The 26,205-nt window shown below is 34.5% G+C and overlaps 3 protein-coding genes across 4 annotated transcripts; all 3 read right to left on the reverse strand.

Moving 5' to 3' along the window:
• Nucleotides 1–1,624: 1,624 nt before the first annotated feature.
• LOC144555556 (ALG6, ALG8 glycosyltransferase family) lies at nucleotides 1,625–4,909 on the reverse strand. The gene is made up of 5 exons (XM_078303939.1): nucleotides 4,445–4,909; nucleotides 3,809–4,097; nucleotides 3,345–3,506; nucleotides 2,917–3,169; nucleotides 1,625–2,183 (listed from the first exon to the last, which is right to left on the reverse strand). The coding sequence occupies exons 1-5, from the start codon at nucleotides 4,843–4,845 to the stop codon at nucleotides 1,756–1,758; spliced, it is 1,533 nt and encodes a 510-aa protein (XP_078160065.1). The 5' UTR covers nucleotides 4,846–4,909; the 3' UTR covers nucleotides 1,625–1,755.
• A 1,112-nt stretch (nucleotides 4,910–6,021) lies between these two features.
• LOC144555470 (putative galacturonosyltransferase 7) lies at nucleotides 6,022–11,479 on the reverse strand. Of its 2 annotated transcripts, XM_078303810.1 has the most exons (10): nucleotides 11,136–11,479; nucleotides 10,626–10,654; nucleotides 10,404–10,451; nucleotides 10,230–10,286; nucleotides 10,104–10,140; nucleotides 9,645–9,742; nucleotides 9,277–9,566; nucleotides 8,344–8,701; nucleotides 7,262–7,804; nucleotides 6,022–6,769 (listed from the first exon to the last, which is right to left on the reverse strand). In XM_078303810.1, the coding sequence occupies exons 1-10, from the start codon at nucleotides 11,251–11,253 to the stop codon at nucleotides 6,488–6,490; spliced, it is 1,860 nt and encodes a 619-aa protein (XP_078159936.1). In that variant the 5' UTR covers nucleotides 11,254–11,479; the 3' UTR covers nucleotides 6,022–6,487. The 2 variants fall into 2 exon arrangements, with proteins under 2 accessions (XP_078159936.1, XP_078159937.1); XM_078303811.1 differs by lacking the exon at nucleotides 10,404–10,451 and having other exon boundaries at nucleotides 11,136–11,375.
• A 5,582-nt stretch (nucleotides 11,480–17,061) lies between these two features.
• On the reverse strand, nucleotides 17,062–25,454 carry LOC144555979 (uncharacterized). Its single transcript, XM_078304442.1, has 20 exons — nucleotides 25,340–25,454; nucleotides 25,145–25,257; nucleotides 24,989–25,064; nucleotides 24,742–24,884; nucleotides 24,175–24,261; nucleotides 23,645–23,728; nucleotides 23,024–23,231; nucleotides 22,713–22,798; nucleotides 22,107–22,338; nucleotides 21,810–21,930; nucleotides 21,482–21,618; nucleotides 21,282–21,390; nucleotides 21,133–21,175; nucleotides 20,525–20,696; nucleotides 19,972–20,042; nucleotides 19,790–19,883; nucleotides 19,274–19,483; nucleotides 18,283–18,492; nucleotides 17,578–17,823; nucleotides 17,062–17,429 (listed from the first exon to the last, which is right to left on the reverse strand). Exons 1-20 carry the CDS (start codon nucleotides 25,355–25,357, stop codon nucleotides 17,304–17,306), a joined length of 2,586 nt encoding a protein of 861 aa, XP_078160568.1. The 5' UTR covers nucleotides 25,358–25,454; the 3' UTR covers nucleotides 17,062–17,303.
• Between the last annotated feature and the right edge of the window lie 751 nt (nucleotides 25,455–26,205).

The raw sequence follows: 26,205 nt of genomic DNA on the forward strand, positions 1-26,205 counted from the left end.
GGCACCTCTAGGGTTTCCATTTCGCATCAGGCGGAGCCTCTAGGTTTCCATTTTGCGGCCATGGGGAACGACGATGGCTCTGATGCAAGAGTTCCTCAAAGAGACGGCCACTTGCTACCCTCCCTCAACGACGTGTTGCTTGCCTCGACATCTGCTAGCTAAGATGTCGTTTTCGGAGCACACGTGCAATAAGCCTCTCAAAATTATGAAATTAGTAATTTGGGGCAAATTTGTCGCAGGAGTAAAGTATTTTCCCTTTGTTTCTCTTTTTTATTTCTCCATTTTTTTTACTGGTTTCTTTTTATTTTTACTGGTTTTGTTTTGTTGATTCTTAGTTTGTAGCTTTTGGATTCCAATTTAGTTGTTTACGATTCTAAAATCCAAATAATAAATCCAAATAAGAAATCCAGCCACACAATTCAATAGAGGACACAAAAACAAATAAAATAATGGAGGTGGAATGATTTTGAGCATTTTCTGAAGTATAAGGATATGATAGAGGATTCTACAGGATGGTTATTGTATATTTGTGAGATCACCACCCATAAAACCTTGAGATTTTATTATCTGTAATTGCAGGGCAAGATTTCAAGAGAGGAGATTGCACAGATATGCATAGCAGCGCTAGATAGCCCAAATGCTTGTGACAAGACTTTCATGGTCAAGCAAATACTGTTACAAAGAAACTTTATAAGATTTGAGTATGGTGTTTCAGATATGTATATGTTGAAAGGCTGAACCTAACTGGAACTTTGTACTGGCACTAGCTAGCTTAATACCGGCAGAAACAACAATTACTTAAAAAACAAATGGTATGTTGTTGGAGGGTCATTTTTTAATAGATTTCTACTCTCGACCACATCACTTTTCCATTGGGTGGTGCTGGTTTACAAGACCTTGTACCAGTGTTATATATGTTGTTGTTATAAAGCATTTTGATTTTGGTATTTGCTGATAGAAACTCCATAAACTGAATTGTGAATTACTTTCAAATTTTAGAAGGCCTTATCTTTATCAATTTGAAATATGTGGTAAATAATTCTTGTTAGAGGGGCTTAAGCACAAGTTTGTATAATTGGCTTGGTATGGATTCGACTGAAATCAAATTGGTAAATTGGGAATATAAATGGTTGGGTCTATGCAAGTAGTTATAAATAAATTAAAACTGAAATGAGTCTTGAGTGCTTTGATTTGAGACTTTAATTTAATTTAGTGGATTTTTTATAGTATTTGTTTGGACAGCTTCTAAGCCGAGAATAAGAAAAAAATACTGGGCTTAGACTTTGTTCTGGTTTGGTTAAGAAAATGAAGAGAGATTTAATTAAGCATATCATTAGTATTTATAAGCATGCATAATAGAGTTTTTCTTTGTAAATTTCAGTATAAGCATCTCATTAGTATTTATAAAAAAAAATGCATGATAATAGGGTTTTCTTTGTAACAGCATGCATGTAATGCTATACCCTTTGTTTAATTCATATTTTTATATCATATCTACATTGAGTCTGTCCTCTTGAGTGTTTAAAGGCCAACAGATCGCAAAAAAATCAAAGAAAGTGATCAAAATAATATTTCAATCCCCGTTGCAACGCACAAGCACTTAACTAGTATATATAAAGTGCACTAAAATCAATGTCATCCTATTGCCTCTATATTCTCTAGCAAAAAGGTACCTCTAAAAGTTTGACCTTGCGGTTTCGCACACACTGATGACAAATAAAACTGGAATAAAAATTAAAAAAAATGTTATTCCGATTACACATCCTTTTTCCCGCTATTAAACCAGGACAATTTCCATTGCTTTACATTGGAATAAAAGGTGAAAAATACAAACTGAGAGAAGGAAAGAAGCATCATCAAGGCCTCAAACAAATATGGATATTTCTCCGGAGGTTTCATCAGCAAATAAACCACATGAAGAACCACTGAGCCTAACAAAGGCACAAGCCAAATTAAATTTTTAGAATAAATTTTACTTCTCTTCATGCTGGCCCTGTCCAGAGAGTAGAAAACAAGAAGGAAGAGACCAAGACTAGCAATGTACTGAATAATTAACTTGTCACGGGAAATCAATGGGTACATGGAGAGAAGGGCATAGTGTATGAACCAACAGTAAAGCTGTGGCTCTTCTAATGCTAGTAGGCTTGCCGGTAAAAGTGGAAGCAGAATTGATTTCTCATGAACTGTAAATACATTCATACCAATATCAGGAAATAAACATAACCAACAGAACCAAAAAAATTATACGCTTACACTATTGTCTAATGAGCAATTGCATGTAACTGCGATCTATGGTTTTTCCAAAATGCACTTCTATAGTTAGTTATAACTAAAGTTAACTGTAGGTCAGAATGACCGAATTAATCATAGAAGATACAAACATCAAATCTAAACTCAAAGGTTGACTCAATGAGCTGACCCAGCATGCCACAACCCTGACCCGGCCTGAATCTGTTTAGACTGGCTGGAAGGACCTAATAGACTAGCATTTATTTACTCACTAGAAGTTCAGCTGACTTGCATTCATTTTTTACTGAGAAATCACCAACCAGACATGACATGACATGACCAGTTGAGTATTTATTTGTAACCTTTTCTATTGTTAAAAAGCCTAAACTCTCAACGAGGCAAAATTTTCATTTTAGACCAATCAGATGTGGAATGTGTTAGGTCTGAGTTGGTGTTTCTTCTAATGTAAGATCAGGCTAGAGCCGGACCCACCCAGTTCTCTTATTGAATAAAAATGATGCCAAACGGATTGACTCATTGCCAAAGCTACAAAACTGACTTCTACTGGAAAGAAAAACCCTGCAATTATTGATCTGAAAGCTTTTTTTTCTAACCCAAAATATATGAACTTGACACCGCCAAAATAAAGCAAGATAAACTGAATAACCTAATGGAATCAGAATATACCTTGGAAAGAGAAGAGATAAAAGGAAAACGAACTATTCATAAGGGCATATAGAAACCCTAGACTGCTTGGATATTTCACTTGCTGAACCAAAGAAGGTAGAAATGCAAGCACGGTGAAAGACAGACTAATAAGCTTGAGGGGCTCCACTGTAAATAGCCTCTTCCATTTAATAAAAACTGAGGTGCTACACCAAAAATTAGCCACATAATCCTCATAGATGCCTCTCTCAAAAGGGGCTAATCTAGAAACAACCTGCTTAACATATATCAGCAATAAAGATAATTCATAAAAAAACGGTGCAAGGACATCAAACATCTTTAAGATTTGGTTATTTTAAGGAATATTTACTACCTGCCCTTTGGATGGGCAAAATTGATATTATAAACTTCTAGAACTGTCTACCAAAAAATTTGCATAAGAAACTTACCTCAAGGAATGTTTCCAGGGAATGAATATAAGGCCACCAAACAAGGGAAAATGTTGCCAAGACCACAAAACCTAACTTCATAGCATGAAGAATTGAATATTTACGCTTAAAGCATTTCCCCAGAAGATGGCCGAAGAATGCAGGTGCATAATATAAACTCATCTGTAAAAGCAACACAAAGGTGTTTATAATACAAAAGATATTGAAAAGAACCTAACAAGACCACATCCTAGTATTCCCACTGCTTCGATTTTTGTTTTCTTTTATTTCCTTCTATTGGCATATTTCCAGTTGAGTGTCGCTGGTACCAGTGTTCACTATAACAAAAGATAAGGCTAGTCATGGTTTAGTATCATGAATTATTAACGTCATTTTGTACATTTCTAATGTTTCTATAACAATATAGGATAAGTATTAATATTAACAAGAAATCATATTGAAAGAAGGGAGAATATAATGCTAACCTGTTTGTGGTTTATTGCAAGAGTGAAAAGAATTGACCCAACAATGTCATTATTTGAAAAAATTGCTGCAACTGCACCAAGAGTGAGACCTAAACTAATGCAGTTGTACTGGAAATGGCCGTGATCTATTAAAACTAAGCATGGATTTAGTAAAATCATTGAAAGAAGCCACATAAGTGATCTCATTTCACCAGAATTTGACCGAGAATAAGCCCACAAAAAATAAAGAGCAGCTGGAAAGAATACTGCCAGGTCAGATAACAGCACCGTCCATCTCATCACCAATTTCCTACAACAGAGAACCATGAAACAAAAGTTCCATTAAAAAAATTGTATCGACTACTTCATTTAATTTCAAGTAACTGGCTGACACTTGGAGACAAGCCTACTCAATGGAAACAAATAAAAAAGGAAAGCAAAGAGTTAAACTTAGAATAGAAAAAATCATACATCCATTGTTATTTGCATATTTAATTTCTATTGCAAAGCAAATACTCTATTATAAGTAGGGTCACCAGATGTCCAAACCTAAAAGTTCCAGTCAATTTTGGAACGCCATTGCTAATGGCATTCACAATCTAACAAACACCTTTCCTGTAAAAAAAAATAAAACAAAGAAATATCTAGAACACTCACGAAGCATGAGATTCAAACCCACGAGAGGTGCGGAGAGCAACGGACTCAGGTAGAGAGGCGTTGAGAATCAATCCATGGACGCGGCTCTGGTACGCCGAGAGAGGAGGATAGTCAAGGCCCCAGTACAAAAGATCATTGTCGGACGAGTTCCTGTACCAATCTGAAGGGGAGAGATGCAGAGTGATCTCCATCCAATGGCGCTGGGCCTCGTAGTCGCCGAAGTTGGGTGGGGTCCCCTGGCCGGAGTAAGGGCCGAGAGAGACAATGACCCGCACGAGGAGGGAGAAGAGGCAGATGGTCGCAACTGTGGCGAGAGGCGGGGAGGAGGAAAGCGGCCATGGGAAATCGGAAAGGGAGGTAGGGGGAGGGGAAGGCTTGCTCTTGTTCTTCCTCTTCGCCATTGTAGATCGGTAGATCTTCTTCCCGCGAAATCAGATACCGTGATCTATAGAATTTCACATTTTAAATGGGCCGGCACGGGCCGGGTTCTTTTTTGGATCCAAAACTGGGATAGAAAGATGTTCGCTTCACAACTGTTCAAAGATAAAAGAAGAGACTCTTGACCAAGTGTTTTTGTTCAAATTTGAAATTTGAAATTTGAAATTTGGCGATAAAAACTAAAATGATGCATGTTGCTACGTTACAACGGTCAGTGCTGAACTCGAAATGTTCAAATTTTGGGAGCAACGAAATAAAATAGTTGTAACTTGAGGATAAGCTTTGTAACATAATCTTTTTTTTTCATAATTAAACAATGGTGAATGTAATATATCATCGAGAAAATGAATAAGCTTCCTCAAGAATAGAAGACAGCACCCTGTGAGAATAATAATGCTTAGTTGACAACGGTTCCTAAGCTAGAGGATCCTCTTCTCTCCAGCATCACCATAAATCGTTCGAGTAATAAACTCATTAACTCATTTTCATACACAGATGAGGAAGGATTGAATTGAAGAATTATGCACGAGGCAAAAAACAAAAAAAAAAGGATAAACATAGCTGAGGCCCACCGTCTCAGCCGGCTTCATCGTTTTCCCAATACATCTCCTACCTATGCAAGCTAATAAAATACTTCCTCTGGCACAGTTCACTTGTCAGCATCAGTTTTGAGGTTATGTTTTTTTACCCCAGGCTGAGGAGGGTCCGGATCCCCAACCCAATCTTTGGGTTTTGGATTGGGATCGTCCGATTTGAATCTTTCATTTGAGATTGCTTCGCGATTCGAACTCATCTCTCAAGATGCGTGCACTCCACTTTGGATAGATTATCACAGATTCGAATTAGACAGTCTAACTTTAAAACCCAATCTTTGGGTTACTTCACTGGATTTGAACTCGGCTGAGGAAGCAAAGGAGAAGAGTGCGCCGGGAAAAGGGGCAGCATTTAATCAGAGCTGAGCCATTAGAATCTGCAGCAGCTAACTTTAGGAGAGCAGTTGCGAATTGCAACGGTAATGTTAGATGTTAAAATAGGCTATTTTTTTTATTTAAAATATAGCTAATTTGATGTCAAGGTTTAATTATGACCAGAAATAAACCAGAAATAACTATGACCACAAGGAACATCGTATGAACAGATTTTGATCAAAAGTATTACTAATCATAAGACTAGTATTCCGAATTCTTTATAGGAGAAGTAATGATTACATCATTAATTAAATAATCAATGTTCAGCAATAAACAATTAATTTAACTAGCTGCCTGCCTATCTGTCTGGGGTCAAACCTATATGTCCTTTTATTCACAAAGGACGGAAATATAAAGTAAAAAAGAAAAAAGAAAAAGAATATGAAAAAGAGGGAAAAATGAATCGTGAGTGCAAAAATTATCTCGAGCTGGCAGAGTACTTAATTCTGCCGTGCTAACTAATCTACTAAAGCGTAGCATACCTCATAAACCTAAGCTTTTTATCAACATGTGCAATTGCACCTTGAGATATATATATATACCAACTAACAACCTTTTTTCTTCAAGTGCACCGCTGTAATTTCCCTTAGGGAAATATAGCTTGAGACCCCCCAAAAAGATTCTAATACTTCAACAACTAGGGATGTAAGTTGCAGTCGTTCATATACTGCTCCTCTTTAGTCAGGAAGCGCCACCAGTACTTCTTGTAAGCTGTTATGCCCAAATCAAGCCAAGGTTTCCTCTTCCCATTGTAGTGCAAAGATGCAGTACGACTGACAATGTCAGTGTCGATTTCATAATTATATCCAAGCGCTGACAATGTCAGTGAATCATCTAAATGATAGACAAGGTTTTGAAATGTGAGAAGGCTTAAAGGCAAGGCTGCTGCTCGTAGAGCTGTTGGTCCCTCATCTTGATACTGCAAATATTATGATGTCGTATTATGTTGAGCACATAACAGAAAAATATCAATTTTTCCAATCATTGTATGTTGCACAAGGTAAATTTATCTTATAGCCATTTTGCAAAAAAAAATAAGACTTGGTGTGTGCTCCCAAGTTAGGAAGAAAAGGGAAGGAAAGGAAATCAGGAGGTTGTTAATCAATATGTTATAGCCTTTCTTAAATTAAAATATGTTCAGACATTTCTTTGATTATCACCAGTACCAGTAACACCAGAATTCGTTTGTGTACCAGTACAAACTGAGTTGCTTGACAAACCAATTTTATTTCTGTACATTTATTTTCATTTTCTGGGTTCCTGCTAAATTTCTGCAAATGTGTGTAATAATCTTTTCCCCAAGAAAACTGCTTTAAGGTTTTTGACAATGACACAAGGGGGTAACTTTAATGAATAAATCAACAAACAAATTAGTAAGAGGAAGAAATAAAGAAAATCATATTTAACTAACCTGTTCAAGAAGATGGAGATACTTATCAGTGACCTTGTACTCTCTCCACTTCTCCAAATCAATTACATTCAACCCAGACATCCATGCACAAGATTTTGCGTCATAAATATTATCACCCAGATACTTCCTAAGATGCCCCATTTTGATACCGCAAAAACTCATTGCACCATTCACCTTCTCACCCATATCAAGGTCCCACAAAAATGCAAGATCACGCTGCACCACCACATCATCATCCAACAAAACCACCTTTTTCAGATTTTTGAAAATTTCAGGAAGGAGGAAATGTGAGTGGCTGAAAAGTGACATGTACTCCATGCGTGACTTTGTGGGAGGCATGTCAGGGTCATGAACTGAAACACGAAATTCTTCTGAGAGGAATAGCTCCCTTGGTATGTTTCTTAGGTAGCTTTGCGAAATTACTACTTCATAGTTTATTACATGAATAGCTGCCTCCTTAAAAGAATGCCTTGAAAACCAGAGCTTCATGGCATAGTAGTTTAGTGCATCAGTCACTACATGAAAAATCATGTCTTCTGTCACCTATAAAAGAAGAATTATAAGATTCAGATGTCATGAAAATAAAACTTTGATAACTGATAAAGCTCAAATTTAACATCTTTCAGCAAATAACACCCAACATTTTACTTCGCAGCATAGGAACCCAAACTCTCCCATGTACAGTTAGCAAATTAAAACAAAAAACTAAATAAGTTTCAATGTTAAGTCAATAAAAATAGACTAAATTCATTTCCTACTGTCTTTCTGCAAACTCAAGAATACCCCTTGATAAATATTTCGGCAAAAATTTGCAACTCAATGATTAGTCAATGTTGGAACTGAGAAAAAGAATAGATCTCATCCCAAATTAGGAACTCAGGGGCAAACCTGTCAAGTTATGTACTGTAGAAAACCTTCTGTACCAAACTAATCCATCGGTTAGCATTTATTATATAAAAATATCCTAAAAACCAAGGGGATAGCTGCAAGTATAACAACAATTGGGTGCCATTTGCAAATAACAGTATTACACTTCATGCGATAAGCAGAAAAATCACTAGAAGTTGGGCTTTTTTTCATACCTCAGAGCTCATCACTGTCGAGTTAACTGTGACAGAAGCAGCAAGTACATGTTTAGAAAAAATAACATAGTGTCTGTACTTTGGCATATCAAACTTTTCCAGAGAAAACCCATCAGGATCTGATGTTAAGGGTTTTAAGTACTCTACGGTTAATCTCATGGTCAAGCAATGCATGCTTTTTGGCATGGTGTGAACACCGAGGTAGTACAGAAATGCACTCTGTACTTGGTGAAAGTGTATCTCAGCCTCTGTCAAGTCAAGAATTTGCCGAAGCTTTCTGATGACATTATTGCAATCTACTGGGGATCCTCTCGCTTGAGCAATTGCCTGTTCCATCCTCTCCATCTTCTTTGCTATACTGAAATAAAAGATGAGAACAAGAAAAAAAAAATTGTGTTATATTAATATTGTTCTCACAAAATGTGATTGTTTGTGTGTGAATTTTCCTTTACTAACTTTAATAATACTAGCAACCGCATGCTACAATTACTAATAGATTTCTTGCTTCAAGTTGCATTTGGTTCACAACATCCTTTATCATACACTAAGGTACCAACATATCGGTAGGTACTGTTATTGACTTGTACAATTACCCCGGAGAAAGATTGGATTAATCAATTTCCTCTCCGGCCCCCACCTCAAACCTGACTCTCATACAAGTTCAAAACCACTCTCATATCCAAAAAAAAAAAAAAGTAAAAGACAACATACTATAAACAATTCTGACCCAAACAAAAATGGGCGATTCTAAGCTGAGGCCCTATGACCTTCTTTTCACACCAGTTATACCAATATGTAGTGCTAATAAAATGCCACAATTTTTTTCTCAATAAGACAAGACTTACTAAAGGATCCGATCACTTGCTAACAAGAATACCAATTTCAGTAAATCAAAATGAACAATTGAATAAATAAATAAACATAAGCACATACGAAGAAGGCAGGTCACCATCTACAATAGACTCGCTGAGAACCTTTTCATGTTCTTGAATGCACTGCTTCAATTCCCGAGCAAGTGCTTCCTTCCCTTGAAGTTTAGCAATGCTCGGGTAATAAGATCTAGCCACAAAAAGTTGGTCTTTGAGCCTTTTTACAATTGCGTCCTTCATGAATTCTCTCCGCTCAATCGACCATAGACAGTAGCTGCCAAACTCGATCTGGCATGCCCTGTCAAGCTCCTCACTGAATCTGAAACGCTTCCCCCTGTCATCCGTGTCATTGCTCTTAAAATAAGAAAAAACTAGAATCAGAAAAATGAGAATGCATGCATTATTGGCTTGTGTTGTAAAGCAAATGAATACCTCTGTATGATGCAAGGAAAGTTGGGAATAATTAACTCCTACATGCACACTTGGAGGTGGAATTTGTATTGGTGGAACTATGATCTCTTTTGGAACAGCTGCATAAGGAAAAACATAATTACAGTTGTAACAGTTAGAATTTAAGCAAGGTATTGTATAATAAGAACCTGATAGTGATTGCTCCAACCACTAATTAAATTAAATTTCCATTGAATACAAGTGCAATGTGCTGCCAGTATCTACCAAAAGTACTATATTACCAAGGAAATAACAGTTCTATTTTTCTTGATTAATTCAGGAGAGGTTGGATGCCAAGTTTTGGCCTAAGACCTATTAAATCATCTTGTACATGATAGAACCATAAATGTAACAGCTATGTGATTGCAACCTTTGTATAAGAAATATCAAGGAAATAAGAAAAGTTAGCTTTAGATGAAGAAATTGATATGAGATTAGTACCTGATAAGGAATCTTGAATAGTTGTTTGTGTACCAATCTATAACAAAATTAAAATTATCTTTAGTAATGCATCTTTATATATATATTTTTAATTAACGCTTATTATTAAAGAAAGTGAGAAAGAACCTCTGGGATAGTTGGTATAGGTTGTTCCCTAAATTCATCTACTTGATGCTGCACTTCCTGTATTTAAGAAACAAATGTCATTGAAACAACAACATTATCCATCATAATTTATCACTCTTTGTCAAATTGTAATAATGTGACATTGAACTTCAAATTTTGGTTTATGAATCTGACCTCTGATTCTTTATCAGGCCTCAAACGAGAAAAATGAAAAGCAAATTCCTGGGAACAAAAGAAAAAAAAACTGTAGTTGAGCAAATGGCAAAAAGAAAAGAAAAAAAGTTGCACGATTGTGTGGCTCTCACTGACTGGCTCGTTCATAGCCACCATCTCCAAGCTCATTTCTGAACAATTAATTCATCAAAAAAACAACTAATATAAAGAAAATGATGTTACCTCTTGTGGTCGGTCATCAGATCCATATCCTGAACCAAGAAATCAAGATATTAAAAACGTATTATAAGAGTAAAAAATGGGTACTGGAAATTAGAATGTACATATCTCATTCAACAAAAAAAATGCAATTAATCATTTTAGACCCCATATAATCATCATTCAAAAAATAATGGGGGTAGGAATCATTAAGGCATTTCAATAAATAAAAGAATCCATTTGCCTCATTCTCATTTAAAATCCAGTTTCACATTTTTTTAGAGCTTCTTGGATCTGAAATTTTACAGAAAGAGGAATCACACACTTCACAATCAAACCGTTCCTGAAAAATCCCATTTCACTCGAGCATTCTGACGGTTTGTCTTGAACATAGATCCGAGCCCGAAAAGAACAATGCGGATCAAAACAATGGCTTAAGTGAATCAGAATTAACCCCGTCTCAGATCAAACGAAATCGAACCAAACCAGATCCCAGAAAAAGATCATTGAAACAAAAAAAACACAATCAATTACCCGCTGAAAAGAAGAATAGAAACGCGACAGGGACGAGGAGAGAGCACACGACCAGCGCAAGCACCACCAAGCTCGGTCCCCTCCGCCGCCTCGCCTGAGGTGGCGCGGATGCCTTCATTTTTATCTATTAATTCGCTATATTTTCTCTTGCTTCGCCTTGGTTGTATGCTTATTTATTTTTGGATTGTTGTATTCTGGATTTGGTTTTTCCTTTGTTTTCGCATTAGAGAATAAAGAGGAAAAAAAAGAGCAAAAGAGTGGAGTAGGCTAGAGAGAGAGAAAAGAGAGAATTTGATTGGGAGAGAAGTACTTAATGTCCCCGATAATGGTGCCAAAAAATAGTTAATTTTTATTTTTATTGTTAAAGGGGTTTAGTGTGCGCGTAAATATAGAATGCTTATTCTTTGTTATAAAGATTTGTGCCACTATGCAACTCTTGATTAATTTGGAGAGAGGCGCTGGAGGTTGCATGGGATTTTCTGTGGCCGTCGATCGAGTCGAATCTATTTTGGCGCACGAGGGATAGAGAATCACTGATTCACTGGACGGGACTTTTCGCTTGTTCTTTGCTTTCTCCTGTAAACCGGAGAGGATAACGAAATTAAAAAAAATATTATGACAAGAATATTATCATTAGTATTTTGAATTTATCAATTTAAATGAATATACTTTTTGTTTCTCCTTTGAAAGAATATGTTGTGCTCTAGGAGGCACGTGATTGCCCCATCTTTCATTGATAAAATGCTCCTATCAATTCAAATTAGGTGAGATCCATGTATTATTATGTTAATAAAATGAGAATAATAACAGAGTTATTGTATCTAAATATTTTAACAGTATATTTTAAAATTGTAAATAATATTTTTTAAATATCATAACATTTTTTGGAGACTCAAAAAGCATGAGCATGATAATTTTTTTATCTAGTTTTTGTGTTTAAACAAAAATGACCACAAGTAGCTACATTGTATATTTAATGTGTTTATTATTTATTTAGGAGGAGGAAATCTTAAAAAAAAAAATAATACATGCAGATGGACTAAGTTATCATGATCTGAGAAGCATATTTTTATTAGAAGATCGTTAAGTCAAGACTATTATAAAAGAACCTTTTGACTCTAAACCTCAGACACAGACACAAAAGGCCACATGGACAGTGACTACAGAGAGGAGCTGTCATTGTCCTTGCAGATTGTATTACGAATTACGTTTGGAACTTATCAATCCAGTCCAGCAGTGCATTTAAAGTGAAAAAAGTCATCAATCAGCTTCCAAAACACGCACCAAAACCAACTACTTTATCCCCCACGATCTCTTATGTTACAATTTTGGAAATTCAATTTTCTCTCATGTCTAAGTCTCTGAGATGAGTTTAATATAGCGTATAGGGAGGGGTTTTTTTCATAAACCATAATTAATAAAACGTTTTTTACGGAACTAATATGATTGATTTTTTTTTTTCAAAAATCACAAGGAACGTGGGGTTCCCACGGTCTCAACTTTTTTTTTTTTTTAAATAGATTTTTTTTCCAGACCGTGGGTTCCCACGGTCTCATTTTTTTTTTTTTATAAAACAGAATTTTTTTTAATTTTTTGTATTAAAAATATTAGAAATGTTGAATATATTTCTTTGAAAATAGATGAAATATAATATAATTTGATTTATTAGAAAGACTGCAATAAATAACCCGGATCAATATTTTTCAAGTCGGATTTTTCGCGGCTGTAAGAAAAATTAATATATTTCTTTATGTGTTATTAGAAAAAAATAAAAATGCTTAGATTCTGAGTTATTGATCCCGGTTCAAAAGTCACTTCTAGGTAATCCAGAAAATATTGTGATCCTTCTAGTACATTTAATTTATAAAAAATTGTATCTATTTTTGAAAAAAACAAAAACTTTTAAGTTATTTACTGATTGTTATTCAAAAAGAATTCTCAAAATAGATATAACTTTTTATAAATTAAATGTCCTAGAAGGATCACAATATTTTCTGGATTATCTAGAAGTGACTTTTGAACCGGGATCAATAACTCAGAATCTAAGCATTTTTATTTTTTTCTAATAACACATAAAGAAATATATTAATTTTTCTTACAACCGCGAAAAATCCGACCTGAAAAATATTGATCCGAGTTATTTATGGCAGTCTTTCTAATAAATCAAATTATATTATATTTCATCTATTTTCAAAGAAATATATTCAGCATTTCTAATATTTTAATACAAAAAATTAAAAAAAATTCTGTTTTATAAAAAAAAAAAATGAGACCGTGGGAACCCACGGTCTGGAAAAAAAATCTATTTTAAAAAAAAAAAAAAAAAAAAAGTTGAGACCGTGAGAACCCCACGGTCCTTATGATTTTTGAAAAAAAAAAATCAATCATATTGGTTCCGTAAAAAATGTTTTATTAATTATGGTTTATGAAAAAAAATCCTATAGGAGGGCTTGAGTGCTTGACTGGTTTCACTTGTTTGGGATGAAGATATTGACAGGACAGTTTTTACTTCATGTAGCGCAGGTGTCATATACATCACTTTTTGACTCAATCATCTATGCACTGTATGAAAAGTAAAATCCACTCTGTCATTATAGTTACCTGTTGTTTTCCTCTTTTCAGGGAAGTACTTTGGGGACCTAACCTGGAAACTAATCATAATCGCTCTGTGATTTTTGTTTTTCTTTTCATCATGGCGTGTCCCTTTCTCTGTCTCTCTTTTGTCTCTCTACAGGACCTGGACCATATAGGCTAAGGACAAAAAATTAAGAAGCGCTATTATTATATCCCAAAAATAACATAACACTTGTTGTCGGTTGCCGGTTGGTCACAAATCCCAAACCATTTTGGCATATTTTGTCATTCACCCAACAGGCACACAAAAGAGCACACTCCCTGAAAGATTTTGCGAACAGAACATCTAATTTATAATCTAATAATTATTGTTATTTTTAGAAAAAAATGTATTCAATAAATTAAAATAATATAATATAAGCAAGTAAAAAAAAAAGATTATTTTAAGAACCATAATTAGAAAAATAATATTTAGAGAACCAACGTATTACTTTTTCTTTTAACAAAGTCATAAATACTAAATAAGTTATTCGGTACGTTCAAATTAGTACAGATTACAGTACCCTAATCCAAAAGGACCGGTACACAATAGCCTATTTGGTCCCCCTCCCACACACACACACACAAAATACCGTGAAAAAAAAAAATTGTGGCATGGGTTACCTAATAGTCTATTAGGTACCTCTATGGACATACCAAATAGCTTATTTGGTACTTATGATTTTGTAAAGAAATAATAATAATAATAATAATAATTATATAGATTAGATTCCCTAAAATAAAATATTTTTAATAATGGTTCTCCAAAAAAATTAAAAGATTGTTTGGGGGATGAATATAGATCCAAGAAAAGGCAGTATGGAATCAGATGGGGCATCCGTATGACAGTAGGGGGGGGTATTATTTGTGCTTTGAGATGCGTGCCAAGTTAATATTTTCATTTCTGGACCGTCCGATTCAATTCTACTCAGTCAGGTAACCTGAGGGGATACGAAATTACGAATTCATCAGATGGGCCAGTCCTTCCAAATCCTTAAAATGCAATTATCATTTTAATAGAAATTTTTTATTTTTTATTTTTTATACTAATACTTAATACAGGCTTAATGGGCCTAGCCTGCACCGGCTACCGATGTTTCTTCTGTGGCATTAAAAAAATTAAGTCCATGAGCTTTTCAATTAGATTTTCGATTCTACGTTGCTTGTGAATTGTGATCCTAATTGAATTTCAACAGTTGTTGAGGTCCGGATTGAATTTTTGGACTGTCCACTATCAGACTTTTTCTATAATATGAATCTTCAATTTGTTTAATTAAATAACGAGTATTAAATTTGTTTAATTTAATAACGAGTATTAAATTTGTTTAATTTAATAACGAGTATTGAATTGTGGTGATATATCTTACGGAAAGTGGGTCTTTGAAATTAAAATTGTTTTTAATGAATAGTAAATAACGGTAAAGAACAATAAAAAAAAAAAAACCAAGAAATCGTCTGTTAGAGGATTTTAAAAAGAAAGATGATGAGAAAGTGTAATGTTTTCATAGAAACTTAAAACTCAGTTACTGTTGAAGGTTAAATATACAAAAAGTACTTTGATATATAATACGTGCAAATTAATTCAGTATGTTTGAAAAGAAATATATATTTGTAAAAATAATTATGAGAAAGCACATCGTTAAATACCCATCATTCAATCAAAGTGTTTTGCTTTATTTTGTTTCTTTACTTCTTTTATTGGCAACGATAGGATGATGAGTTGTTTGATTTTTTCTGTATTTTTTTTCCTCTCTTATTTATCTCGATTTTCATTATTCTCTCTCTCGCTTTTGTTTAAGACTTTGCAGCATAATCACATCTCCATCCCTACAATTGTTAAAAAAATTTCTTACTGCATTAGTGACTTCAACAATTATTTCTTAATCACTTTCAAACCATCTTCATCCCTACAACGCGGTCTAATTTTAATTTTTAAGATAAATATAACTTCAGTGTTTTTTATATCTTTGCGATTTATTCTTATACACATCTCGAAAATTAAATTTAAAATAATTACAAATTATGGTGCGATACTTTAAAAGAATCATCAAAATAACAAGATTGTTAAACAATTAATCTACTTCTCCATAACTAAAAATACAATCACCACATCCAGTGGTGCGGGAGGGAGGGAGGGAGGGAGGGGGCGGGGGGCGGGGGGCAAATGCATTCTTATTTGTTGGAATTTTTTATTTGTAATTAGAATTAAATTCGAGTTATAATTAGAGTCTTTGATTTTGAATGGTAAGGAGGATTAGAAGTTAGAGCATTGAAAATTATAAGTTGGAGTATTAATTATCTATCTACCGATAAACTAATGAATTTGAAACCAATTAGTTATTTATATCTTATTCACTATTTTTTTGCTCCTATGAAAATTCTAAATATGCTCCTAACAGCATCAATATATATAATTCGTAAAGTAGAATGAAGAGGATCTAATTTGAGGAGTAAGGCTATGGTGCTATGGGTTGTATAGAGGGCATCTATGTAACGGCTCAATATTCGAGTTTTTAAAATCTTAACGGACGATCTGAACCGTTCAACATGATCTCCATATGAATATGTACTTGCAAACCAAATTTTACATTTTGTAGATTTTTTTTTACTATTTTCTAGATAGGTAGAAAATAAAATATCTGAATTGTACCGAATTTTTTAGATAAAGTGATTTTCTATCTATCTAAAAAAATAGTAAAAAAATTCTAAAAAATATAAAATTTGGTTTGCAAGTACATATTTATATGGAGATCATGTTGAACGGTTCAGATCAACCGTTAGGATTTTAAAAACTCGAATATTGAGCCGTTGCATAGAAATGCAACCCATAGCACCGTAGCCTTACTCCTAATTTGAGTTGTCACCCCTTCTCGTATTTTGCTTATTGATTTGGACTCACATGACGATATGCTTGCTGAATCTGTGCAAACGATTTTTCCAATTTTATATGCGCTCTAGTGTAAACTATTATTTGTAAATAGATTTTTGTAGTACATCTATTTAATATTCTACCAACATTTATTAATTTAAATAAATATTTTTTTGTATCATTTTAATACTGTGTTAAGTTTGACACAAAATGAATGCCACTTATACATGCATCAAATTATTTGTAAAGTTTATTGGCACTTTCAAAATTATTAATATATTTTTCTCAAATCCTTTGATGGATAAAATGACTTTCACATTTAAATTTTTTTATACATAACCTATCCTAATGTTACCAAAGACGTTTACAATTTTTTTTTTTTTTATAATTCAAACAACATCGACGAAGATATCAATGGATGTATCACAAATAAACGTACCATAAGAGAATATACACAAGAATTCTCTTTTAATTAAACCAAGTGGCAGCTGGTGGTGGTTTTACCCAAAATGCAACAAGGAAATGCTTTTTCACTTCCCATAGAGGAAAGAAGAGCATACCAGAGCAGCCTCTACATAACCTGATTTAAATTCTAGACAATAGGAACCTTTGCAAAATTAACAGCAGCCCCAAATTTTGTACAAATAACCTCTGTTCTAGTATCACGATTTGCTCTAATTAAGGCCCTACATAGCTTTGTACAAGCCGTTCTTCTTAAATACCAAAAATTCACCTTCAAGGGAGTCCAACAAGCCAACCACCAAATCTTTCTTCGACCCACCGAAGTACCCTATTGTGTCCTCTAGGGTAACCTAAAATGGAAGAAAATAAATTCAGCTTCTTCAAAATATATCCTGTATTGCATATGGTAGTTTCAGTATATTTTTAGCAGAAACGATTGCCTTTGCCAGTACAATACATCCTGGTACAAGCTACTAATCCAGTTCATAACAAACTTACCCCATCATGGCTAATCACCCATTGCATCATAGCATCTTCGGTGGCTTCCGGTACATTGGTGGATGCTAGCTCATGTTCATGAACCTTTTGGATCTTTTTAGGTGGTGACTCAACACACCTGTGGTGTTGCTCCATGTTACCAGTTAATTCAGGCTGCTCATCAGAGGATGTGGCAGTCAAAGTTTGTTTGACTGAGAGACCCAGTTCTTCCATTGTCAGAAATGCCTTGATTATTTCATAGGTCACCTGAAATTAGAGACATTCATTCCCCATAGTTAACAAATGTGAAGTTTTGCATGCCCCTACTTATCAAGAAATCGCAGAAAGCCCACAAATCATTTCATTATTTGCAGAGAAAATTAGAAAGTAATAACCTGAGTCTTTTATGTGATTCAATATTACAAAATTGAAAAAAAAAACATCCCTCAAGAAACATAAATTGCGTCATTAATTTGATTTAAAAAAATGTTAGTAAGCATTTAACTAGCATTTTTTAAAATAAGGTTTTTATCATCATCTCATTTATTAAACATTTTTTTTCCTAATTATCAAAATATTATATTGACATGAGTGGTAATCAGTTAAGTACTAAGGAAAACATTAACTGATAATAAGTTTCCAATAAAAAATATTTGTTATGCAACGTATGGTAAGGAGTTTGTCACAAATAAGTTTCAAAAAAAGATTCTTTTTTATATCACTCACATTTTCTGGAAGTTCCTCTTTGATTGGCTTGAGCCTGTCCCGGGCTCCAACTTTAGAAATAGCCGTTCCAATCTGGGAGGCTATATCTACCGATAAACCTATTTCTTCACAAAACCGGACCCAGTTAACTTCACATCCATCCCGAGCAGCTTCAAGTACATATGATATTACAGTTTGCTCTTTTATAGGAGCTGCCCTTCCAGACCAGTTCTGCATGTGCAAATAATTATCTAAATTTTCCTCAAAAAGAAAAACATAATTATCTAAATTTGAAATGTATAGTTTAGGTACTTTTCTTTTCTTTCCTTTCCTTTCAGTCTTTTTGTGAAAAGCAACTTTGATGTACCCACTTGCAGGGGTACATGATTTGGCATTTTGCACAGAATGAGTGGGTTTCATAATACCAACAAACAGTGAGTGCTTTGCCTTAATTCAAAAGTAGACCAATGAAAACATCTTTAATCCAAACCCCAACCCTCTAATTCAAAAGTATTGTTTTTTTTTCCCAAAAAGTTATTTTGTCTGCACTTTTTTTACATTACAAATATTAGCCTAGTTATTTTGTCAAGTGAGAAGAAGATCCAACTTAAGCAGTGTATTGTGCAAAGGATTTGACCATGATAAATTTGTCAACAAAAAAATAAATGTAGATATATTCATTTCATTTTTTCCTACTCTTTCAAGGGCCTCGAATCCTGAGTTTATCTGCAAAGGGGGATAAGTGGTGGATACAATCGCAATATCCTCTTGTAGGTCATGCAGAAATAATGAAATATAATTGTAAATTTGCAATATATGTCCTTCAAAATCTACTCTTTTGCAAGTCCCCAAGATGGATTCTATAGAAGTAATTAAACACAAAAGAGGTACGCTATTTAATTTTCCCTACAACCCCCCTTCCATAAGTTTTGGAAAACAGAAGATCTTCCAAGTTTTTACAAAGGCAACTATGAATAATAATATTAAAAAAAAGGAACAAAAGTAGACTCACAGCAATTTCACCAAAAGAGAGACCATCATTCTGCCACATTTTCCATGCCTCAATTTTGGCTGCAGCAGGTTTTCTTTGAGAGGAATGTTGCAATTGGGAACTACTTTGAATATGAACTGTGGGACCAACACTATCGAACTTTAGATTTAGTTCTTGAGACAACCAACTGATTGTTTCGAGAATCATGGAGCCATGCTTCGCCACAAGGTGCTAAAAGAATGACAAAAAAAGGGATCATAAAATATCAAGATGAACAAAAAGATGATAAGGCAAGCTCATACACAAGATCCTTCTAACAACCATCAAAGAAAGTTACATTACCTGCTATCAGGTCAACAAAGCTAAAAGCATATTGTGGTCTAAGCTGCATTACCTTGCATAAAAGGTACTAGACCAAAAAGGCTGTCTACTGTCACCAAAAAGGTTGAGAGGAGCTAGTTTGGCAAGACCAATATTTTGTTGACAAAATAATTTCCCTAAGTTCATCTGTCAAAAAATTCTTATAAAGTCTCTTACCTGGTTTACACCATCAATATTTGCCAATCGGGCTTGAGTTGATGGCCTCGTCTTTGTAATCTTAATAATTGTTTGATCACCACATATTGCATATCTGGAAAAGAAAATAGTAAAACAGTTTACTGAACTGAAGAATAAAATAAATGTACATTTACAAGGATTTTGAAACATTAGTTACTTACGGAGCGGTCCCATTATCTTTTGCTATTTTCATTCTTGTATCCAACAGCATATTGTAAAGCTTGGTTTCAGCCTACAGTAAAAAAAAAAATAATACATAAGAATTTATATTTTTGACAAGACCATATGATTGCTAGAGCATCAAACTATCAAAACAAAGGTAAATTTAAGGTTTAAGTTAGACTCAATATTTCAACTATTACATTTCCCGCATTTGAATGTGACCAATTTACTAATGGGTATTTTGCAAGGGATCCATGTTAACAAGTGCACTGAAAGGATATTGTGTTAGTATGGATGAGTACAAGTTATGAACCCTTTTCTCCAAGATACATATTAACACAACCAAACCATATATATTGCAATGCTTGTTTTAAGTTTGCACAGATTACTGTGAAGCATTATAGTTGATTAAACATAAGGATGCTATATTTTGTTTAACTGGAACTCAATCTACCAACACTAATTTTGGATAACTAGAGCATGTTTAGAGTTATTTCAATTTGACTAATGCTTTGATGTAACAATTAATGGACATAAGTGGATTAGTAATACCTCAGTAAAATTGTAAGCGTCTAAGGAAGTGATGGATTGATGGTTCCCTATTTCACTCTGAGAAGAATCAACTGCCTCCTCTTCTATCATTTCTGTTGTCATTGCTAACACCAATGGCTTTTGTTGAGCTGTATTGGCAGTACAAAGAAATTGCACCCCTTTGGGACTAACACTGAAATATATGGGACAGTATAGTACATCTGTGAGCTAATATACATCAGGGAATAAGGTTCACTTATATCTGTACCCCTAAAAGGTCAAATCATATATACCCAGCAAAATGAGAAGGTTCGTAATGGCCACATTTTAAATAAGGAACATCAACTTGCCTCTATAAATAGGAATATTCTAAAAACACCTTAACCCCCTTTGTTTCAAAAGAACATCCCTCCCTAATCCTAACAAATGGAAAAAAAGAAAAGTAATCTTGGTACTAGAAAGAAAGTAAAAAAATGTTAAAGAGACATTTTCCAAGTCATAGAGGGCTATAAGATACTTCTCTTGCCTCTAGGTGCCATACATGATTTATAGGTTTTTGTAGGGACATGCATGGAATGATTTCTTATGATGGAATTAATATTACCAAAAAAAGCATTGAATTCACTTACCTAATAAACCGAAATGAATCTCGAATTGTTTCACTCAAGAAACCTACAAAGAAAGATGTTGTCACTGCCATCAAACACTAGATGTTTGTATTTCAATAAAACTATAAATTGATGAAGTAAATAAGTACGTATGAACTAAACCAGCATACCATTAGCCAGTAGGAGACCCCCAAGTGCCTTCCACCAATTTGAGGAATTATCTTTACCAAGCCCATGCATAGGCAGCTTATCAAAATTATTTTGTGTAATTCTCTTACCCTGAAAATAAATGGCGCAATCAAAGTAGCAACAATAGTTCATATGGTATAATATACATGAGAAACAATAGATTATATTAATGTGTACATACACGAGATCCACGAAGAACATCAATAGGCATATTAAGGCCAAAGTTGCCCCCACACAATTTAATACAGGATAAAAGCAAGAAAGATTCTCTTGACAAGTCTCTTTCCCTTTTTGGCCCTGTACAGTTATCACAGTTTCCTGTAACCAATCGCAACAAAACAGTCAAAAGAAAACCATGTGCCAACTAAATCTGGAAAATAAACAGAAAATATAAAAGATATACAACTACTTGCCAACTTAGGCATGAATAATATTTCAGCAAAACTAAAACTTGATAAAATTGGAAAAGGGAACAAAAAAATGAAAAAGAAAAGATAAGAAGAGTGTACCACAGGCACTTGCATTTTTTTCTCCAAAGTATTCCAACAAGAAATTTCTACGACAAGTGCCCAGGGCACAATATTTCTGAGCTGCCATAAATGATTCCATAATAGCTTTTCTCTGATTTTCCTGCCAAAATGAAGGGAACTCCGATAATAAAAAATATATTTTAAATGCAGATTTGAACACTTCACCTCTAACCAGTGCACAATGAACTGGTACGATACAAGCTTGGACCAAACAAGACACTGACAGGTTTTGAATTGACCAATTTTTAGCTTGTTTTGAAAGTATAACATACATACACATTGTGCTTCCGAGCAGTAAAAATCAGCTTTGGCGAAGTCACCCCTGGAATAGTAAAGCCAGCAAATGGATGGCAAACCATCTCTGCCACAACGGCCACTTTCTTGATAGTATGACTCAAGACTTTTGGGGCATCCAAAATGTATAACACATCTCACATCAGGCTTGTCAATTCCCATTCCAAATGCTATTGTCGCCACCATAACACGTGTTTCATCCCTTATAAATGATCTACAAAGATAAAAGAAAAGTAAACTCAACACCAAGATCTCCCAATGATATAGGACATCTTTTTTTTTTCTTTTTCTTTTTAAGAATAAGATGGAAACAAAATAAAAAGCAACAATGGCCTTACCTCTGGAAAGGAAATTAGTATGAAATAATGATGTGTACAGTTGGAAGGAATTTCAGGCCAAAGATTTTGAATGAAGGACAATTATCAGGAAAGTAACTTTTGGTAACTTTTATTTAAAATTATAGTTTTCTACTTTGAAAGGACAAAATTATTAAATTTACAGAGAGGTTTTATTGAGAGCTGTCTCTAACAGGGACAGTGCTATTTTAAAAGAAATAAGTACCACGGTACAACAAACAAGAAATAAAACCTGTGCGATTCTTCCCGAGCTTTATTGCCCATCTTGCCATGGTATAAACCAGCCTCAATTCCCGCATTGCGCAGCAACTCATGAATCTAGAGAGAGAGAGAGAGAATAAATATATTAAATGAAAAATGCGCATTTAATCAAAGCAGGTTACAGAACACAAGTTCTGGGGATGCCACAACTTGAACGGCAAAAACATCATCTCTCTTAATGAATAGGGTGTTGCAATAAAGCTTATCAGTTGATCAATATAATCATTCGCCTTAAAAATACTTTTTTGCCAGAAAAATTGAGAAAAGGATAAAGGAACGAACCTGTTCAGTGTCCTTGATGGTGGTGCAATATATTATAGTGGATCCCGCATTGACAGTGTATTTTTGAACTTCAGAGACAAGCTCATCAAGAAAAGAGCCAGATCTACTGCATAACTTGACCCCATAAAATAGGTTGGTGCGGTCAAATGAGCCTAGGGTGATTTGAGGTCCTCTTAGCATTAAGGAGCATACAATGTCATTACGTACCCTAAAAACGCAAGATATATGAAATTAGCATTTCCCTTTTCATATAGGAAATGTGCATAAAAGCTAAGTGTGCATTTCAGTAATCAACCAAAGGACACTTGACAAAATGACCCTGAAAAACCCAAGTACCATAGTACCTGCGCAAAAATGAAAAATTTCTTGTAAAACCCTCTAAAACTATATAAAATCGCATCTCATCATCTAAAACTTTGTAAAACCCTCAAAAATGATGAGTTTTTTTTTTATATTGAAGAAGGATGTAAAATATGGACCTTTGGGCATATTATCAGCAAACTTGCCCCTCAAAAGTGCTTAAGAACATGGTAGGGAAACATTTTTTATTTTTTATTTTCATGGCAGTCAATTATTTACAACTTCAATTCTAATAGAATGATAAAAGTTATGTGCACATACTTCTCAGTTGCCGTGGCAGTCAAAGCTACAAAAGGCACATTCAAGAGAACGTCATGTAACAAATGCAATTTTTTGTACTCTTTCCTGAACAGAAAATTAATAAAAGTGTCAGAATGGAACAGTATCTAAGCAGATTAAATGAAAAAGACAACTCATGACTTAATTTCTTGATTTAGTTCTGCAGAGAGAAAGTAAAAAAGAATAATTTACGTTTTTTACTTCATTGACTAAAAAAAAAAGAAAGCCTTTTAACACTTTCACTTGGGCACAGTTTTCTCTGAAATTCGACAGAAGCAAGGACAATTATCAGCCTTACTCCTACCAAGTAATAGCTTGGTTTTAAAAATAAAGGAACTAACTACTCATATTCATAAATAGCTTCATCTGAATCCTGGAATAATTGTGTCCCTAATAATGCTTGCATTTCATTCCAGTTCTTTTATGCCCTGACTGACCAAAGCTTTCACGCATCCATGTCTGTCAGAGATGAAAACTTTCACAAAAAGAGGTTACAAAGTGCAATTCCAAACCTGAAATCATGGCCCCACTCGGATATGCAATGTGCTTCATCAACAGCCAACAAACAAATCCCAGCTTCAAGCAAATTTGTCCAGAACCTATTAATTATTACACATGCTACAGTTTGTTAGAGATAAACACATATCAACTTATAATTCAAAAGAAAGCTTCTCCATGTACCATCAGTTAAACAGACCCCTAAACTTGATAAAGGGAAGAGAGGTGAAATAACTGAAAATAGGTTGTTTAGCCAACTAAACCAGCAAATTAACATATCTGCCAATAGCATTTAACATCTTATGAATTGTATTATCCTTTTCAGCCTATTTGCAAATAACACCCCTCTGCCAAAACAAGGTCTCGGCAGAGAGAAAAGTAACTCAATTTGCCCCCTAGTTCATAATATTAGCTCAAGATCTCTCCATAACTTGCAAAAAAACATATAGCGTACCTCATACAATACACCTTTCTTGGCATTCTAACAGCTGGTTGTTTTGCAAATCTTAAAAATTAGTGGCTGTCATCTGAAAAATTCTTGAAAGTTTCTCAGCATACTTACAAACAAGAAAAATTCTCACCTTTCAGAAAGAGAGCAAGCCTTCTCAGGAGTCATGTACAATACATCAAAAAATCCTTTTTCAGCGCTAAATGAAACACTTTGATTAGTCTGCGTGCTACCGAGATATTCTGCCTTAATTCCCCTTTGCTGTAAGCTCATCACCTGTTTTAATCAGAGGAATTAGCTAATTTGAATATTTAAGTACAAAATAGTAGCAAAAGGGAGAAAAAATCGTTAAAGTTATGTGTTGATGGGAAGAAGCATACCTGATCTTGCATCAGGGACAAAAGGGGACTCACAACAACGGCAGTTTTTTTGGAAATAAGTGGAGGTATCTGATAACTGAAAGGTTCCTTATGGAAATTAGAGAAGTTCCAGGACAGAAATGCAAAAAAGGGGGTTTTCAGAGAAGCCCCACTTACCATAGAGATTTGCCACTGCCAGTGGCCATGACAACCAAGCAATCCCTTCCATCGAGAACTTTCTCTATGACTTCCTTCTGATACGGACGAAAATGGGAGTAGCCGAAGTATTTCTGGGATATCAAAAGCAAAAATACCATTCATTTTTACTGGTAAATAAATAACTAGTTTATAAATCTTTTTTATTTAACTTGCCTTTAGAACGGAATCCATTAATGGCGGCTGTAGCGCGAACTTGTGATTTTCAGATAAGAAGCTTAGAAGTCCAGTGGAGTACGCCCCGCTCGAGGGGGACTGGAGAGGGAGAGAGGGAGTGAGAGAGGTGTGTTCCCGCCATTTCTATCTTCTTGTACGCATTGTGTAAAAACGGCCTTGGGCTGTTCTCTGGCCCATTAACATATTACCGGATAGATCTCTGGAAATCCGAACCTCTATGCAAATTGTTATAGACTTCGAGCTCATTGGAGTGGTGACGGTCCCATGGGCACAAACCGAATTCGATTTTATGTTTTATCCGAGCTATCTGGTCATATCAAGATTTGTAAATACTTGTTCTGTGTAAATTATAAAAAGAATAGTACGGATCTTAATACGAATTAGACAGTTCAGATCAAATTTGATTTGATACTCATCAGAACTGCCCCGGTTCCCTAGTTCATCTGTTAAAGATTGCATGGATGACGTTCCACACATGTGAGATGTCATAAATCAATTAATAACAAGAATCGACGAGTTCGCGATTTAACATCCTAAAATGCTTGTTTTTCAGAAAAATATACATGTTTGATGTCTTGAACGGTAATAGAATTTCTCGCATATTTTACATTGTGAAAAAAATATATTGCTTACAGTCGCATGTTCATCGTATTGCATGTTCGACAGAAATATATATATTGTGTGCATTTTTTTTTTTTTGAACAAAAGTGAGAAGTGCCTACTAATTTCATTACGAAGCATAATAGATTGTTCCTACACATAGCAATGGTTTATGAATACAGATTCTATTGATCAAAAGTTATAATTAATTAAGAATTAACGATCTCTCGAAAATTAGTTTTTGA

Source organism: Carex rostrata, chromosome 6, assembly GCF_964058835.1.
Source record: "Carex rostrata chromosome 6, lpCarRost1.2, whole genome shotgun sequence".
In the NCBI taxonomy this organism is placed as follows: domain Eukaryota; kingdom Viridiplantae; phylum Streptophyta; class Magnoliopsida; order Poales; family Cyperaceae; genus Carex; species Carex rostrata.

Bases quoted from the DNA above. Each gene is read 5' to 3' on its own strand.
- LOC144555979 (XM_078304442.1), bottom strand. The intron at 22,799-23,023 runs GTTCGTTCCTTT...CTCTCTCTCTAG, and splicing joins CCATCAAGGACACTGAACAG to ATTCATGAGTTGCTGCGCAA. The intron at 17,430-17,577 runs GTAAGTTTGTTA...CTTCCATTTTAG, and splicing joins GGGTGATTAGCCATGATGGG to GTTACCCTAGAGGACACAAT.
- LOC144555556 (XM_078303939.1), bottom strand. From the start codon at position 4,845: ATGGCGAAGAGGAAGAACAAGAGCAAGCCTTCCCCTCCCCCTACCTCC. The intron at 4,098-4,444 runs GTGAGTGTTCTA...TCTCTGTTGTAG, and splicing joins GGGTTTGAATCTCATGCTTC to GAAATTGGTGATGAGATGGA. The intron at 2,184-2,916 runs GTATATTCTGAT...ATGTATTTACAG, and splicing joins TTATCTCTTCTCTTTCCAAG to TTCATGAGAAATCAATTCTG.
- LOC144555470 (XM_078303810.1), bottom strand. From the start codon at position 11,253: ATGAAGGCATCCGCGCCACCTCAGGCGAGGCGGCGGAGGGGACCGAGC. The intron at 10,655-11,135 runs GTAATTGATTGT...TTCTTGGTTCAG, and splicing joins TCTATTCTTCTTTTCAGCGG to GATATGGATCTGATGACCGA. The intron at 10,452-10,625 runs GTAACATCATTT...TTTTGTTCCCAG, and splicing joins CTGATGACCGACCACAAGAG to GAATTTGCTTTTCATTTTTC.